At 67.5% G+C, this 17,478-nt stretch overlaps 1 protein-coding gene and 1 long non-coding RNA gene across 4 annotated transcripts in view; one reads left to right on the top strand and one right to left on the bottom strand.

The window, feature by feature from the left end:
• The window catches only part of ADAMTS13 (ADAM metallopeptidase with thrombospondin type 1 motif 13), a 27,356-nt gene extending 10,869 nt beyond the window's left edge, over positions 1-16,487 (bottom strand). For 2 of the 3 annotated variants that reach the window (XM_070058662.1, XM_070058681.1), the window contains exons 1-19: positions 16,301-16,487; positions 13,923-14,016; positions 13,454-13,587; positions 10,999-11,082; positions 10,682-10,806; positions 10,409-10,555; positions 8,013-8,153; positions 7,700-7,856; positions 6,927-7,031; positions 6,495-6,646; positions 6,337-6,400; positions 5,443-5,569; positions 4,978-5,126; positions 4,593-4,713; positions 3,547-3,627; positions 2,641-2,822; positions 1,248-1,383; positions 1,042-1,171; positions 430-615 (exon numbers count right to left, since the gene is read on the bottom strand). In XM_070058662.1, coding sequence (XP_069914763.1) covers positions 430-615; positions 1,042-1,171; positions 1,248-1,383; positions 2,641-2,822; positions 3,547-3,627; positions 4,593-4,713; positions 4,978-5,126; positions 5,443-5,569; positions 6,337-6,400; positions 6,495-6,646; positions 6,927-7,031; positions 7,700-7,856; positions 8,013-8,153; positions 10,409-10,555; positions 10,682-10,806; positions 10,999-11,082; positions 13,454-13,587; positions 13,923-14,016; positions 16,301-16,417 — 2,432 coding nt within the window. In that variant the 5' untranslated portion in view covers positions 16,418-16,487. The remainder of the gene's footprint in view (positions 1-429; positions 616-1,041; positions 1,172-1,247; positions 1,384-2,640; positions 2,823-3,546; positions 3,628-4,592; positions 4,714-4,977; positions 5,127-5,442; positions 5,570-6,336; positions 6,401-6,494; positions 6,647-6,926; positions 7,032-7,699; positions 7,857-8,012; positions 8,154-10,408; positions 10,556-10,681; positions 10,807-10,998; positions 11,083-13,453; positions 13,588-13,922; positions 14,017-16,300) is intronic. The other variant, XM_070058671.1, reaches the window with a different exon arrangement.
• On the top strand, positions 8,177-17,478 carry LOC138845615 (uncharacterized). Its single transcript, XR_011382824.1, has 3 exons — positions 8,177-8,369; positions 15,615-15,751; positions 17,297-17,478. It is a non-coding gene; the product is annotated as an uncharacterized lncRNA (long non-coding RNA).

Raw genomic sequence — 17,478 nt, 5'->3', positions numbered from 1 at the left:
GGTGGCAGAGGGAAAGAGTGGTGACTGCTGATGTCTGCGGCAGATGGGAGGGAGGAGAGGAAGCCCAGGGCCCTGGGGGGACCCCTGCGGACAAGACCACCCTCTCCCCGCCAAGCTAACGGCAAGGCAGAGCAAGCCGTGGTCAGTACGGACACGGAGGCCACCGTGGACAAGATGACAGTGGTGACAAAGTGACACCTGCTCCACCCGCACAGTTTCACCTCATCCCCACCGCCCTACAGGAGCAGGGTCCCTTCCCTGTTTGGGGAGCCCGGCAGGGTCTCCAGGACAGAAAGGGATTCCGAAGCCACGGCTTGTGAGCCCCCAGCATGACCACCCATCACCCAGGACACTGGGTCAGACCAGAGGGGACTTCAGAGCGCTGGGACTTGGTGCTGGCCATGCCGGGGAGGCCGTGACCGCACTCACCTGCTGGGGCAGGGCTGGGGGCTGCAGGGCTCCACTGCTGCCGGCTGCTGGGCCCCCGCTCTGCACCGGGCCGGGGGCAGCGTCCTCAGGCGCCCGCCCGGGGCCTCCTCCACGCAGCGCACCGGCCGCACCCGCAGGCCTCCGCCACAGGAGACGCTGCACGGGCCGAAGTCCCCGGCTGCCCAGCTGAGGAGGGGCAGAGCGTCAGGCTGCCGGCCAGGTCCCCAGGTTGGCTCAGGGGACAAGGCAAGAGGCTGGCCGGTCTGCCCAGCCAACTCTGCCCCTGGTCTTGGCCAGACCTGTGTCCCCGGGGGTCCCCAAGGGGGCTGGCCTTGCAGAGCTGTCCTGATGGACAGACCTGAGCCTGAGGACCCTGGACCACGGTGCTGGCCAGCCTGTGCCCGACAGGGGGCATTGGAGAGGACGCTGCCCCAGTTACCTCCAGGAGTGACCCCTGCTGCCCCCCCAGGGCGCGCATCTCCCCCTCGCAATGAGCGCCGAGCTCGGGGCTCCCACACAGGACGGCGGGGTGCCACTGTGTCCTCGCCAGCTGAGCCACCCCCACAAGCCAGGGTGACCCGCCTGGAAGCCCAGGGAGAGCCCGGTACTCACTACGGGGGACAGGGCTCAGGGATGCAGGGCTCCGGCCACGCGGGCGGCCGGAGGCTCCCTCGGCACCGGGCAGTCTCCACCCACTGGTTCTGGGCCTGGTCCAGGCAGCTGTAGGTCACCCAGCGCAGCCCTGGGAGGGGACAGGGGGGCTGGGCCACCTGGGCGTGGCCGGGCAGTGCTGGGGGCCGGCCCCCTCCCGGCCTCACCTGCCCCACAGCTCACGGAGCACGGCCCGTGCACGGCGGCCCACACCCAGGCCGGCCGCTGCTTGGGCTGGAAGTAGCTGAAGGTGATGTCGGGGCGGGTGAGGGCGCCGTACTCGTCTCCGTACCGCCGGTAAACCTGCATTGAGATGGACGGAGAGCTCGGGGCCTCGTCCTGTGGGGTCCCCAAGGCTTGTCCTCTAGGCCACCTCCCCCAGGAAGCCTTCCGGCTTTTCACTCCCCCATCTTTGTACGGCTTTGCCCAACAGCACTCTCCAGGGCTGACCCCGTGCCAGACGCTTCGCACCGCACAGCCAAGGGCACCTCTAGGAGTGGGGGTGGGGTGAGACTCAGCAGGTGATGGTAAGTGGCTGTGTGGTTTTGGGGATGGAGCACCATGGGAGCAGGGCAATTGATGGGGCAAAGAACAAGGGTCTGGGGGTGCAACCAGAGACGGAGCTGAAGCCCAGGGGTCGGCAGGAAGGGTCGGGATCCCGGGGGGCTTGGGGCTGGCTGGGGCCTGGGTTTGACCCTCAGAGCGCTGGCGAGGGCCTCAGGAAGGGACCGAACCAGCCCGGGGGCAGAGCCGGGATGAGGCTTCAGACGACACTCGGCACCTGTGCCCCACGTCCCCCTCTGGCCGCCCACCACAGGCCTCTGGTTAAAATGGGGACTCTCCGGCCCACTGGGAAGCCCCACGCAAGGCCCGGAGAAGGCTCAGGAAACCGTGTGTCTGTTCACACCGCAGGGCCGCTGGCTGGCAGGCACGGGGAGGCCGCTGAGCTGGGCCACCGGGGGACAGGGAGCGGATGCCCTGTCCCCTCAATCCCACCAGCTGTGGGGGCCGCTGGGACCTGGCCCCCACGAAGCTCCCCAGGCTGTTCTCTCCTCCCCACCGGGCACGCCGGAAGTTCACTTCATTGAGGACTCGCCCACATGAAGCCTTCTGGGGTCCCCATGCCTCTGTCCCAAAGAAACTGGGGGAGCCCACAGCCACCCGGGATCCTCCACACAGGGACGCTGCCCACACTGCACGGCCTAAGTGACCCGGCATTGGTGTCCAGCCCTGGGCTCCCTGCGGGGGCCGCTCCTAGCCTCCCAGGCAGGCGTCACACTGCGGCCTGCGGGTGCCCACCCCTCGCCCGGCCCCGCAGCACCTGCTCCTCCCAAACTGGGCTCCAGCCTTCCTGGGGGGGGCTCCTGGCCCCCGCTCGGGGCCTCCTCCTTACCCACCCTCGGAACTCCGGGGCCTTCTCCCAGGGCTCCAGGATGGGGGGCTTACACCTGCGCGTGGGACTGGGCTCTCCGCCTGGCACAGAAGCGCGTCCCCCTACTTGGCCACTGAATGAATAAATGAGTGGCGGAACAAATGATGGGCGAGTGCTCGGCCAGGCACCTGGATCTCGATGTCCCCCGGGGCGGGTCCCCGGATGTGGACCTCCTCGAGCTGGGGCAGCCGGTCCTCGGTGAGCGTCAGCCTGTACTCCACGCGGCTGTCCTCCAGCGGGGAGGGGTGGGTGGTGCTGGGGGAGAGGCTCGCGTTCCCGGCCACCACGTAGCGCCCGCGCACCCGCACCGCTGGGGGCAACGACACACGTGAGGCACAGCGCCCCCCGCGGGGGCCGCCACGCCCGCCTCCGGCCCGGGGCCTGGGGGGGAGGGGCAGGAGGGCACGGTGGCCCCGGGGCACTTCCCCAGCCCGCCGGGCCTCCTGGCGACTCAGCGTGGAGACACCCCCGCTCTCCACATGCACAGGCTCCGTGCCCCCCCCAACGCACACACACGTACACGCCTTCCCCACACGGGGCCCCACGCCCCGCTCTGGCGCCTGCTGAGCGCTGTCCCTGCTTCCCCCAGAACTCTACACACAGGCTTGGCGCCCGAGGGCCCCCGGGTCAGCGCCCTGCCCCCCACTCACACGCCCGCCTGTCACCGAGCGTCACGGAGCCCACCTTGCCCGACAGGCTGCCCCGACACCGACCTCTCTGGGGGTGCGAGGGTCCCACCAGATAGGAGTGTCTTTGCTTAGGGCTGGCCAGGGTGGGGCCGGCACACCTCACAAGGTGACGCCAGCCAGGTGACCGCCCACGTGAGCTGTGACCCCATCAATCGCTCGTGCCCCCCAAAACTGCACACCCACTGACACCTCTGAGTCGTGGGGTTTCGTGCTCGGACGCCTCCCATGCTCTCCCCACACGCCTCTGGCTTTGGATGACATTGACCATGGGAGTCTTTGCAGGGAACCAGCACCCCAGGGAGGTCTGAGAGCCCCCCGAGCCTGCCGTTTGTCCCGTCGGCTCACCCAGGTGTGTGAAGAGAGGCCTGCGGTTTGCCACGTACACCCTGGTCAGGTTGGGCGTGACCGTCAGAAAGGTGACGTACTCTAGGGAGAGGCAAGAGGCGGGAAGCACGCGCCACGTGGTCACTGACACGGCAGTCACAGGGACCCATGCCGGTCGGGCAGAGAAAAGCCAGCGAGGCCCCTGCCACAGGGGGTGACAGAAGCCGGGCTGCATGGGTTCAAGTCTTGGCTCCAGCTCCCAACTGCTGCCCCCTGCCAGTGCACTCCCTGGGGGGGCGGCAGTGCTGGCCGGAGTGGCCGGGCCCCCACCATCCACGTGGGAGGCCTGGATGGAATTCGAGGCTCCTGACTTCAGTCCGGCCCAGTCCCAGCTCTTGTGTGCGTTTGGATGGGGGTGCTGTCTGTCTACCTGTGCCTGTGTGGACACCCCTCTCCCTCTCCCTCTCCCTCTCCCTCTCCCTCTCCCTCTCCCTCTCCCTCTCCCTCTCCCTCTCCCTCTCCCTCTCCCTCTCCCTCTCCCTCTCCCTCTCCCTCTCCCTCTCCCTCTCCCTCTCCCTCTCCCTCTCCCTCTCCCTCTCCCTCTCCCTCTCCCTCTCCCTCTCCCTCTCCCTCTCCCTCTCCCTCTCCCTCTCCCTCTCCCTCTCCCTCTCCCTCTCCCTCTCCCTCTCCCTCTCCCTCTCCCTCTCCCTCTCCCTCTGGAATAGAAGCAAACAAAAACGCAGGCTGGGGCCAGCTGTGAGGGGACCGTCCTGGCTGGGAAGGAGGAGGCAGCCCCAGGGTCTCGAGGCGCCATGGGGCGCCACATGTGGAGACGTACTGATGTTTGCAAATGATGTCGGCCCTCTTATAACGAGGCCAGAGTCCACGGCTTTCCAAAGGGTGGCCTGGCGTCCCTCCCACCCCCCGCTGGGTCACCTCCCCACAGACGCAGGTGTCCGCCATCACTGAGGCACCCCACTCCCGGCGGCAGCAGCACCGCCCCCCTGAGCCTGCCACGGGGGGAGACCCGCAGGGATGCCTGCAGGACGGAGCCGGGGAGCCCTCACCTCCGGCCCTTCCGGCCGTGAAGGAGCCGTTCTTTGGGCTGCACGTGCTGTTGTCCCCGCCACACACCTGGCACACGTCCCACACCTGCTGGGAGTCCAGCCGACCGTCACAGCCAAACGTCTGTGCAAAGGACAGCGGCGGGGGGCTGGCGTCGTGGCCGACACCACAGCCCCGCCCGCTCGGAGGTGCCGGGAGGCGCAGCTCCTGCTGTGTGCCGGGAAGGGAGCTCCGGGCGCTCCCGAGACTTGTCCAAGGTCAGAGCGCAGCTCTCAACCCAGCCTGACTCAAGTTCAGCTCTGCCTCCCCAGTGCCGCGCCCCTGCAGACCAGCACCCCAGGGGGCAGGCTGGCCGCAGTGGCCGAGGACACCCGCGCTCACACCTACCCTGCAGCGGCCCAGCACACACAGGCTCAGGGCCCCGTCCTCCTGAGGGCCACTTGGCACGCACCGGGTCCCATCCAGGAAGTGGTCTCCACGCCTTACCACGAAGCTCTCGCCCACGGCCCGGCACACGTGTCTGCACAGGGCGTCTCCTGTGAGGGTGGAGGGGATGAGAGACCCCGGCGGGAGCAGGCGGGCAGGGGGCCTCTCTGGGACCCCAGGTGGCCTTGTGGGCATGGTCCACAAGGGCCCTCCTCCCGCCAGCCCCTGTGGCTCCAACCTGTGTCAGGGCCGAGCCCCCCCCAGGTCCCACCCGGCACCTCCCTTGCCCAAGAGGGGCACCCTGCCTCCTCCTCCGTGTCACATTTCTGAGACGCAGGTGGCAGGGCACGGGCTGGGTGAATCCACAGCCTGAGACCCGCTCTGACCAGCAAGGGGACGGTGGGGCCGCCCCCAGCTCCAGCCCACCTCGGCTGTACCGCGCCGCCGCCTCCCAGTGGTAGAAGGAGGCGCTGTCTGGAGAGAGGCGCAGGGGCTGGCTGTCGGTCTGCGCGCACTGCTCGGACATGAAGTCCAGCTGGGTCTTCTCGCAGGCCTGGGGGAGGAGGCAGAGGACAGGCAGGGCGGGCGCCCCGACACGGAGACAGCGCGGCGCCCTGCTGTGCGGGGTGACAGCACGGGTGTGGCCGCGGCATGGCGTGGCGACAAGAGCACCTGTCGGTCTCTGCTGAGAAGGAAACCAGAGACCTGGGAGGGACACGGGGCAGCGAGGAGCGAGAGGCTGCTCCTGGCACTGTCGGTTCCCTGGACTGAACCTGGGCAAGCTGGATGTGCCCAGTGGGGCCAGCCCGGCACAGGGCCACCCCGCACGGATGAAGAAATGGGTAAATCCGCAGACACAGGCAGTGCGACGGAGGGGCGGAGAGGATGGGCGAGCCCGAGGTCTGACCCCGGGAGGGGACGGGCGGGCCCCGCGGTGCCCTTCAAAATGGTTCATTTTACACAACGTGACTTCTGCTCCGTCTGCAGGCAAAGGACTGGCCCTCCCTGGGGAGTCCTGTGGTCCTGGTGCAGTTCTGGGGGGTGGGTCTTGTGGTCCCGGTGCACTTCCGGGAGGGTGGGTCTTGTGGTCCCGGTGCACTTCCGGGAGGGTGGGTCTTGGGGCCAGGTGTGCTCTAGGGGCAGGATGCGCCACGGGAGCAGTTGCTGCGACCCTAGTGTCTCTCGGAAGCGTCCTGGTGGATCCACGGACGAGTCCCCGGCTCTCGGCCCCCTGGGACCCAGCACCACCTGCTCCCGGGGGCCCTGCCCTGCGAGGCTCCACTCCCCGGGACCCACCCTCGGCGGCGTGGCAGAGCCTACCTGGGTGTTGCACAGCTCCGCCTGGAGGTCAGCTCCATCGCACGCGCGCCCCCCGAAGGCAGGTCTGAAAACGCCCGCGAGACCCGGGGTGAGAGCCGGCCAGGGCGAGTGGTGCGGCCACCGACCCCAACGGGAACGGCGCCCCCTCTGGGCTGTACCTGGGATTGTCGCAGCGCCGCCTCCTGGTGGCCACACCCCCTCCGCAGGAGCGTGAGCAGGGACTAGGAGGGCCCCAGCTGGACCAGCGGCCGTGCACGGCCGCCACGGGGGTCAGCTCCGCCAGGGAGCGGCAGTGCCCCTTGGAGCACCACTGCAAGTCAAGGATGGCTCCGTCTCCCACCCACACGCATCATCCCACCACGGACCCCGCCCTGATACCCGGGGCACCCGACGCCCCCCCCCAGGGACCTCCAGTGCTCACAGGGACCCCACAGCCACAGGGAGTCCTCACACAGGCGGTCACAGGCGCCCCCACACACGCATGCTGTGGGGTTTGGAAGCAGACACTACAGGAAGAAGCAGCCACACCCAGAGCCCAGGAGCACCCACCCAACGCACCCGCCCCCAGCTCCCTCCCTCTTCCCACTGGCCTTCTCCACGCCACAGGGCGTCCCGTCCAGGAGAGGGACGAGGAGTCGGCTGCAGCTGCTCCGGTCCAGCGGGTCCGTGTGGCAGGAGAGGGCCTCGCACACGTCCTAACAGGGGCACAGGCGGCCGGCTCAGGGGCTGCTGGGCCACTGGGCCAGCGTCCAGCCGTAGCCGTCCCTCCTGGATGGCAGGACACCCTGGCACAGCCGAAATGCTGCTCCCAGGGCGGTGGCCCAGAGACCCTGACCAGGGCCCACTGCACTTGTAGGGTCCATGAACTGGTTTAATTTAGACACAGAAGAGAAAAGTGAACTTCTAGGTGAAATGTGCCCTGGTACACACTCTGACACATTTGTGTTTCTAAAGAACACAGGTGGGAAGTTCACACGCTGTACACAGATTCTGAGATAATTCTTAGTAGTTTTTACAAAGGGGCCGGCCAGAGCAGCCCTGGGGGAAGTCTGTCTCTGGGGGTGCCTGTCCCTGCACCCCCTCTCCCCACCAGTCACCCTCCTGCTCTGGGTGCCCTTGGAGTGGCCACTTAACGCCAGGAAGCCCTGTGTGCTGACCCCAGCCCGCGGGAGGTGGATGCCCGGGGTTACCCCTGGGGCTGGTGTCCTCATTTGGCAAGGCCCAGCTACATAATGGGGGGGGAGGGCAAGCAGAGAAAAGCAACTGCCAGCGTGGGTGGAGCGCTGGGGCCAGCCTCCCGGGTCTGGAGCGCAGCAGGTGCGCACCCTGCGCGCGGGGGCTGTGAGGGGGCAGGGGCACTCACGAGAGGCTCGCGGGCGAAGGTGCAGGCGGCTGCCGAGGGGCCGAAGGCAACGCGGCACTGCTGGTCGGCGCCATAGTAGAGGCCGGGCTGCCCCTCGGGCGCGCGCCTCACGGGCGCGGCCCCTGGCGGGTCCCGCACACAGCGCGCCCCTCCTGCGCTGCGACAAGACCCCAGCTCACGCCCCGGTCGGTGGGGCGGGTGCAGGGCTGGGCGCGGGTGGGCGCAGGTGGGCTGGGCGGGAGTCCCGGGCAGGAAAGAGGGCCGGCCGGGTAGTTGGGAAGGCGTGGAGGGACCGCGCCCCCCCGGCCGCTACCTGAGCAGGCTCTGCAGCTGCCGGCGGCTGCAGGCGGACCAGGACAGGCCCCCGCGGGCGGGTGCCGCGCCGTCCGACGCCATCACGTGGCCGCTGGGGCCACAGCTGCTGCCCGGGGCGCCATCGTGCTGCAGGCCGAAGCTGCGGGCAGGGAGCGGCACTGAGGGCGGCCCACTGGCTCGGGACCCTGGGGCGCCTGCGAGTCTGGGAATCCAGGCGGACCCCTGGTCCAGCCGCCGGAGAATGGTGCGAGGTGCGGCGGGCAGCCTCAGGTGCCCTGCTTTGGTTGATAAATGGCAAAAAGGACTTGAAAGTGCCAGCCAGACGGCTCCATGGGCAGGGACTGGGCTGTGCCGGGTAAGCAAACACCTGGGGGTCCCTTTTCAGGACCACGACTGGGACAATCAGGCTGTTAGGGAGATCCCGGCCAGAGAAGGCAGGGGCGCGGTCACTCATCACTTGGGCGAGGTCGGGGGAGATTGTATACCCCACAGCACTCAGCCAATCAGAAACCGGGGGCGGGGCCTGCGCGCTGGGATGCAAGGCGCTGGCTGCACCTGCTCGGGCCGGCCTGCCAATCAGACGCCTGATGGTGCAAGACCGAGAATGAAGCCCCGCCTTCGCCGCGCCTCCTGAGCCTGTCTCGTGCGCGCACAGGGGAGGGCGACGCCCACAACTGCATCGCAGCAGTGGAGGGCAATGGCTTCCAAACGCCAGCAGAGCTGAAGGTGGGATTCTAAGCGGTGGGAGGGCGGGGGCAGAGCAGGCCCTGGAGCGGCTGAGGTGGGGAGGTCGCGAGGGAGGAGCCCGCTGTGGGCGGAGCCCAGCTGTGGGCGGAGCTGTGGCATCTGCTGCAGCCGGCAGCCCAGAGGGGTTGCTGGGCAACCAGGATGGAAACTTTTTACTTTGGAAATCTCCGGACTGTGTGAGTTTTTACCGTCAGTGTTCAAACTGAAAATTTAAAACTCGGGGGGAAAGGAACCCAGCAACCAGCAGAGCGTGCCCGAGGTGCGTGACGGAAAAAACCCGAGAGCAGTCCAGTCTCCAACGCGTGGGGGTTGGTTCAACAAGTTAGGGCTCAGGTACACACACGCATGCACACACAGGCACACGCACGCGTGTGTCTGTGTGAGACCTGGGAGAAATGGGTGTTCAGCCAAGCTGTGAAGGCACCAGCTGGGACACCGCACCCCGGATCTGACTGCCAGGGTTTGAGTTCCAACTCTGCTGTTTTATTTTTAAAAATATATTATTTATTTATTTATTTGAGAGGCAGAATTACAGACAAAGAGAGGGAGAGGGAGAGGGAGAGGGAGAGAGAGAGAGAGAGGTTTCCCATCTGCTCGTTCACTCCCCATCGGGCCACAACGGCCAGAGCTGCGCCGATCCAAAGCCAGGAGCCAGGAGCGTCTTCCGGGTGTCCCATGTGGGTGCAGGGGCCAAGCACTTGGGCCATCGTCCGCTGCTTTCCCAGGCCATCAGCTGGGAGCTGGATCAGAAGTGGAGCAGCTGGAATTCAAAGTAGCGCCCACATGGGATGCTGGCACCACAGGCAGAGGCTTAACGGAAGCCACAGCGCCGGCCCCCGCTTCTGCTTCCAGCCCCTCCCAGGCAGGGGGGCAGCAGAGAGGCTGCAGTAGCTGCGTCCCCGCCACCCACGCGGGAGATCCGGACGGAGGTCACCACTCCCCGGCTTCAGCGCGGCCCAGCCACGCCTTTTCAGGAGTCTGAGGAATGAGCCCGCTTATGGGAGCTCTGTCTCTGCCGCTTCAATTGGTGCAGTGGGTAAAGCCGCCACCTGCAGGGCCGGCATCCCATATGGGGCGCTGGTTCAAGTCCCTGCTGCTCCACTTCCGATCCAGCGCTGCTGTGGCCTGGGAGAGCAGTAGAAGATGGCCCAAGTGCTTGGGCCCCTGCACCAACATGGGAGACCCGGAAGAAACTCCTGGCTTCAGATCAGCCCAGATCCAGCCATCGCGGCCAATTGGGGAGTGAACCAGTGGATGGAGGACCTCCCTCTCTCTCTCTCTCTCTCTCTCTCTCTCTCTCTCTGGCTCTCTGTAACTCTGCCTTTTAAATAAATAAATAAAAACGCATAAAAACTCAAAAGCAGATAACAAGGCAGTGCACAGCAAACTCGATTTTGCAGATAAGAAACCGCGTGCGTGGGAAGACTGAAATGAGGCACAAACCGCGAGGACACAGCGGCTCTGAATGGTGGGCTGCGGGAGAATTCTCACTGCTGCCTTTTCCTGGCCTGGATTTGCGGTCTCAGATGTCCCTAAGCTTCCTGGTCTGCTGGGGTCAGGGGTGGAGGCCTCTTCGGGTGGACTCAGACCTGGGGACCCCGGGCCAGATCCTCAGCTAGCACCTGGGGCGCTGGTGGGAGCGCATACCTGTGCCCGATCTCGTGGGCGATGGTGACCCCCAAGTCGAAGCCCGTGTCCTCGGTGATCAGACAGCTCCAGGAGGGGGAGCAGGCGCCCCCCAGCTGGGTGACCCCCCGAACCTGCCGGTTGCCATCAGGCAGCTCCAGGTCAAACCTTGGCAAGAGAAAAGTCACAGGGCGACCTTGGTGCTCGCCTGCGCCCGGGCCGCCTTTGCAGAAGGCGGGAGAGTGAGGGCGCAGCGGCCCCGGGCGCGCTGGCTCGCCACGGGGAGCTGGCTACCTGGTGACGTAGAGGACCAGGTCGGCGTGCCTGGGGTCCGAGTCGTCTGTGGGGTTGACTGTGCGGCCCCACTCACACACGCTCAGCAGGGAGGAGGTGATGTTGGCCGAGACTTCTGGACCTTGCTGGGGGGCCGGTGACAGAGCCCGCGTTGGTGCTCAGAACCCTGCTACGGTCCCACGTTCCGGGCGAGCACAGTGAGGCTCGGGGAAGTGCGGGCGCTCAGGTCTGGGCGGCTGCTCCGCGGCACCCACAGGGGGCTACGGAGGACAGGGACGGCAGCCACCCAGGGCTCCCGGCGCCGCGTGGGTGCCTACCTTCGGCTCCGTCAGGATGAGCATCCCCACCAGGTGCACCCAGAACCGCGCCCCCAGGGACGGGTCCCTCAGCAGCTCCGACGCCTGTGGGAGGGAGGGGAGAGAGAGCCCACCTGTGGGCGCGCTGGCTCCAGGTGGCTGTGGATGTCTCCAGGGGCCCCAGGGTGGGGGGCAGGAGAGGTCACGCCACCGCCAGCATGGGTGCAAGATGCCGATCCTGTGCTGGGGGTCAGACGCCCTCCGGGCCTCCCGGTGCAGGCCAGCTCACATGAAGGCAAGCAAGTCCGCCACAGTGCGGAGACAGCGCCCATGAGCCCTCTCTAGAATGCTCCTTCTGATGCTGCTCCTCCCACAGCCCCAGCCATTGAGGTCATCTGGGAGTGAACCAGCGGATGGACGATCTCTCTCTCTCTCTCTCTCTCTCTCTCACTCTCTCTCTCTCTCTGACTTTCAAATAAACAATAAATCTATCTTTAGAAAAAAATACTCGGAGGCAGCCGTGAGCTTGAGGCGCTGGTTTTCAGAGCCCTAGGAAGAGACGGCATTGCCCGGGCACTCACACCGTGAGTGTGGACGAGGTCGCACACAGGAGGGACAGGGAGTGCGTGGCTGGGGGCCCAGGGCACCCCTGCGGGCAGTGCGGGTCCGAGGGGACCCCCGCCTGTGTCCTGCGCGGGTGAGCAGACCCCAGCTGGGGGGCAAGGTACCCTGAGAAGCTGGAGCAGCCTGGAGGGTGGCAATGCCGCTCCCAGCTCCCCCCACACCCCCTCCCCACCTAGGGGGGGCGGCAGTGCCGCTCCCAGCTCTCCCCACGACCCCTCCCCACTGGGGGGGCAGCAGTGCCACTCCCAGCTCCCCCCACACCCCCTGCCCACCTGGGGGGGCGGCAGTGCCGCTCCCAGCTCCCCCCATGCCCCCTCTCCACCTAGGGGGGTGGCAATGCTGCTGCCAGCTCCCCCCATGCCCCCTCCCCACCTAGGGGGGCGGCAGTGCCACTCCCAGCTCCCCCCACGCCCCCTGCCCACCTAGGGGGGCGTCAGTGCCGCTCCCAGCTCCCTCCACGCCCCCTCCCCACCTGGGGGGTGGCAATGCCGCTCCCAGCTCCCCCCACGCCCCCTCCCCACCTGGGGGGTGGCAGTGCCGCTGCCAGCTCTCCCTACGCCCCCTCCCCACCTAGGGGGGGCAGCAGTGCCATTCCCAGCTCCCCCCACGCCCCCTTCCCACCTAGGGGGGGCGGCAGTGCCGCTCCCAGCTCCCCCCACGCCCCCTGCCCACCTAGGGGGGGCGGCAGTGCCGTTCCCAGCTCCCCCCACGCCCCCTGCCCACCTAGGGGGGGCGGCAGTGCCGTTCCCAGCTCCCCCCACGCCCCCTTCCCACCTAGGGGGGGCGGCAGTGCCGTTCCCAGCTCCCCCCACGCCCCCTGCCCACCTAGGGGGGGCGGCAGTGCCGTTCCCAGCTCCCCCCACGCCCCCTGCCCACCTAGGGGGGGCGGCAGTGCCACTCCCAGCTCCCCCCACGCCCCCTGCCCACCTAGGGGGGGCAGCAGTGCCATTCCCAGCTCCCCCCACGCCCCCTCCCCACTGGGGGGGTTGGCAGTGCTGCTCCCAGCTCCCCCCACGCCCCCTCCCCACCTTGGGGGTGGCATTGCCGCTCCCAGCTCCCTCCACGCCCCCTCCCCACCGAGCCCGCTGAGACGAATTTCCTGCGTTCCTAAGACGCAGCCGGTCAGAGCTTGCTCGGGGGTTGCCGCTGTCATGTGCTGTGTGGCTCCACACACGGAGGCTGGTGAATACCCTGTGTGGTGGACTCCTTGGCATGGTGGAGCCAGCCACACGGCTAGCACCGGGTCTCACGTGTGGTGTCCCACGCGCTCTGTTAGGTCACAGGTGGCAGTGAAGTTGGGCTGCTTCCTCGCATGTCTGAGCTAATGGTAGTGGGGAGCAGCTCCCCAGCCCCCGCCCCCAGGCGCCAAGGGGAGGGGGAGGCCCACAGATGCCTGCCAGAAAGGATGACAGACACGTGCTTGGCCAGCGATGGCCTGTCCAGGCAGGGGCTCTGGGAGATCTGAGTAGGGGGCGAGAGGCCCGGAGAGGCCGGGGTTAGGGCGCAGAGGGACTGGCGCCGCTCACAGCCGCTGGCCCGGCAGCGTTGACTGAGCCCGCTGTGTGGACGCTGGGGGAGACCCGGGCTGCAGGGCGGCCCCAGGCAAAGGAACCAGAGCCGTGAGAGCGGTGGGCGTTCTGCGGCCCCTGTCCACTCCCCTGCAGGGGACGGAGGGAAGAGCAGTCACGCCCCTCTCCCACCTCTCCCTGCGGTCCTCGGCCCCGAGCCAACCCCAGCCGGGGGCCTGTGCCCAGGTTCGACCTGCTGAGTTCCAACTCCCAGACAAACCAGGCATCTGGTCCCAGCCCCGGGCACGGCAGCAGGGTGCTGCCCCAGCCGAGCAGAGACTCACGATGTTGAGGTTGGTGAGCACGTAGCGCTCCGTGTCCTCCTGGTGAGCCTGGTGGATGTCGGCGCCCACGGCCACCAGCAGCTCCAGGTGCAGGATGTCCCCGGCAACCAGTCTCCGTCTCCTCGAGGGGCCTGCTGGGGGGAGGGGGGCTGGGGTAGCTGAGCTAACAGCAGAGAGCCCAGTGGGGGCCTCCCACCCTCACCTCCCGAGCTCCACCCCGCTGGTGACTGGGCGCCTGGGGCACGCGGAAGGGTGGGGCTCGGGTCTGGATCTAGCGGCTGCCTGGGGGAGACCCTCGGGGGGCCACAGGTGCCCCTGGGCTGCCCCATGCCCAGGCTTCCCCTCTTGCTCCTGAAGATGTCCCCCGGTAGGCCGGGGTATTCTGCACAGGCTCCCGGATGTCCAGAGAGCTGGCCCCATCCCCAGCCGTCCCCTAGCAGCCCTGCCCGCCCTCTCCCGGGAGCTATACCTGGTGAGGTCTCTGGGGCCCTGGCCCCGCCCCAGTGAGGCAGTGGCTCCAGCCGGAGGTAACGTCGGTCCCCGCCCACCAGGACGGTGCCCGCCTGGAGAAGAGACGGCAGCCTCAGGACACAGCTCCCCTCCCTCCCAGCGGGACTGTGTGTCCCCATCTCTGCAGGGCAGTGGGGGAGCTGGCCCCTCCTGGGACTGGGTTCGTTGCCCTGCACCCCTGGCCCAAACTCTGATCCCTGCTCAGGCACCAAGCCCAGGAGAAAGGCCTTGGAGGTGTCCCACGTGGATGGGGGTGGGCAGGGCTGTCAGACTGAGCCTGCACGCCAGGGTGCGGCCTCGAGGCGCTGGGCTAGGGACTCTGGCTCACTGGGTGCTCCCGGCACGGTGCTTCGTGACGGCCCTTGTGCAGGCAGGCAGCCCCCACTCCTACACAAGAGGCAGGTGTCCTGGCCGCCTCGGGTGGAGACGCCGAGACTTGGTCAGAGGGACGGTGACAAGCAGCAGGGCCCGGATCCGAACTCGGAATCCGACTGCAAAGCCACCTTCTCGTCACTCCCTGGTGCCTGGGAGTCAGGAAACACGGGTGTGCACCTGGCCCTCCCACCTGCTGGGTAGGGGCTGGGAGTACTCACTCGGCCCTGCGGGGCCTGCCTGCTTCCGTGGACCCTGGGTCCCCACCAGCTAGAGGGGGTGCAGAGGAGGACACCTTCACACCCGGGGACCCCCAGGCCACACCCTCCCCCTGACGCTGGCTGCAGCCACCACCTACCCAGGGGCCTGCAGGGTGTGGCCGCCTGTACAGCAGTTGGGGGGGGTGGCCCTAGCAGGCGGAGGGAGGCAGCGGCCCCCGCGCCTGTCCTCATTGATGGCCACTTGGAAGGGGGCGCTGCAGGAGGCGGGAGCCACCTTGCTGGCCCTTGCTGCCCAGGGGAGCGCTAGCCGGGAGGCGGGGACCTGAGTTTCAGCTGGTGGATGGCAAGCAGCCCACTCTCCCTGGGCCTTGGCTGGGGCTGGACCAGTGCTTGGCCACCTAGCCCGGGCCCTGCGACAGGTGTGTGATGTCCTGCGTCCGAGAAGGTGAACGGAGCCTCTGAGGTCTCAGAGACGGAGCCCAGGGTGGCCCCTGCCACGGGACAAGGTGCCTGGCGTGGTCTCCTAAGGGGAGCAGAACTGGTGCCTGGGGATGCAACACGGCGGGGAGCAAGGCTCCAGCTCCCGTGCCCAAGTCTGCCCCCATCCCCCCAGACCAGAGAGAGCGGGCTCACCAGTGGGACAGCCCACCCTCTCCCCGGGGCCACCAGCCCATCTCCACCCTACTGGGAAAGGGACCTGGCGTCCCACAGGCCTGCAAGCCACAGAGCTCGCGCCAACACCGACGTTTGTTGTTGTTATTATTATTAATCGCATCCGAGAGGCAGGCAGAACTTCCATCTGCTAGTTCCCGCCCGCCACGCACACTGGCCAGGCAGGAGCTCAATGCTGGGGGTTTCTGGGAGCTGGGAAGTGGACCCAGCTCTCCCGGGAGGCTGGCGGCAGCTCGGGCTGCTGCCTCCGGGGCTCTGCGTTGGCAGGAAGCTGGGGTCAAGAGCCAGAGGCGAGCACTGAACCCATGCAGGCGGGCGGGGTGGAGGCTGCCCTCCCCGCTAGGCTGGCTCCCCTCCTGCCCCAGTGCCTGTCTTGTTTCCCACAGAAAGAATAAATATTTATGCCAGAAAGCACAAGGAGCCTGGACATCAGCCAGCAGCAAGGCCGTGGGACACAAGGCGCCCGAGGGGGCCATTCCCGACAGGCAGCCCCAGCGCTATCAGAGCTGCAGGAAGTGACGGGGTTAGTGAACCTCCCCCACTCCTCCCTCGGATCCCCCCCACGGGAGAATCCCAGACCCCTGACTCAGCGCTGGGGGTGGGGGCGGGGGTCCCTGCAAGGAAGGGCCTGAGAACCGCCCCTGGCCAAGAAGACCCCGGAGCAAGGAGCTAGAACCACCCCTGGCCAAGAAGACCCCGGAGCAAGGAGCTTCTACCACAGTCCCAGGGCCAAAGAGAAAAGACTGGGCCCCTAGCTCCAAGGCCCGCGACAATGTTGCAAGATGAGAAGGGGTAGAGAAGAGGCAGGAGGGGGCCAACGAGGAGGGGGAGGGGGCAGAGGGCCAGAGAAGAGCCCCGGCCTGGACTCCTATGGGGAGCAGCTTGCACGCTCTTGGGTGAGCCCCAGGCTGCCGTGCAACTGCCCCCCCACCCCGAGCTCCAATCCCTGCCCCTCCAACCGCCTCCCACCTCCCTGCCCCTGCCGAGGGTGTGAGCCCATGGGAGGACACACCCACTCGCCCCAGGGACCAGAAGGCCCCCCAACACCCGGCACTCCTGCAAATGAGCCCACCTGCTGGAAATCGGCGAGCGCCCCACAGCCCAGGAGAAAGAGGGCACCGGTCAGGGTCCCCCTCACGCGGGCCACCTGGAGCTGCCGGCCTCCCGCCCAGGGCAGAGCCCGGCTCATCCTCAGGGAGCCCTGGAGTGAGGGACGCGCTGGTGATGCGACTCTGGCTGGTGTGGAATGAGAGGGCGTGGGGGCAGGGACTGGGCGGTGTTTACTCCTGGGAGCCTCCTCCCTGGGCAGGGCCCAGAGTGGGTGGCCTGGGCCTCCCCCTGCTGCAATGTGGGGCCTGGCCCTGGGAGGGTCCCCCGGAGAGCCCCCAGCTTTGCACACATGGCCTTGTTGAAGGGGCTGGCCCAGCTGTCCAGTCTGGAGGAGGTGAGGGGGCCGGGACAGGAACCTGGAGTGCCCGTGGGCTCCCGTGGGATGCCAGGCCCGCGGTGGCTCTCCGGTCTCCTGCTCCCCTGTCTGGCCCCCACAACCTGCTCTCCCCTCGGACGCCTCTTATTTCCCGTGCTCTCTCCCTGTCCAACCCCCATCCTCAGCCCGTGTAGACGGCTTCTCATTGCACCTGCTCCCCTGCAAACTCCCGTGGCCTGTCCCGCCCCCGCACACATCTGCACGCCCACCTGTAGCTCAGCCACCTGCACCAATAGGCGGGAGATGCTTTTATACCCCCCAGTCTTGGGGGTCCACCCCCCAGTCTCGGGGGTCCACCCCCCTAGCACACAGCCTCGCTCCTGCCCAGTGCCCAGGGAAGATGTGCCCTCCATCCCTTTGGGGCCACCCTCAGGCCCTGTGGGACCCACAAGGACAGCGGCTGGAACCCCTCAGACGACAGCTCCTGGCCACTGAAGCTTAACTGGCGGGGGGCGGGGGGAATCAGACAAGAAACTGAGCAGGGGGCCAGCACTGTGCCATAGCGGGTAAAGCCGCCGCCTGCGGTGCCGGCATCCCTTATGGGCACTGGTTCGAGACCCGGCTGCTCCACTTCCGATCCAGCTCTCTGCTGTGGCCTGGGAAAGCAGTGGAAGATGGCCAAGTGCTTGGGCTCTGCACCCACGTGGGAGACCTGGAGGAAGCTCCAGGCTTTGGATCAGCGCAGCTTTGGCCATCTGGGGAGTGAACCGGCTGATAGAAGACCTCCCTCTCTCTCTCTCTCTCTCTCTCTCTCTGCCTCTCCT

The sequence above is a fragment of the Oryctolagus cuniculus genome, chromosome 1, assembly GCF_964237555.1.
Source record: "Oryctolagus cuniculus chromosome 1, mOryCun1.1, whole genome shotgun sequence".
In the NCBI taxonomy this organism is placed as follows: Eukaryota; Metazoa; Chordata; class Mammalia; order Lagomorpha; family Leporidae; genus Oryctolagus; species Oryctolagus cuniculus.
Note: the sequence above shows the minus strand (reverse complement) of the source record. Positions and strands in the feature narration are given on the sequence as shown.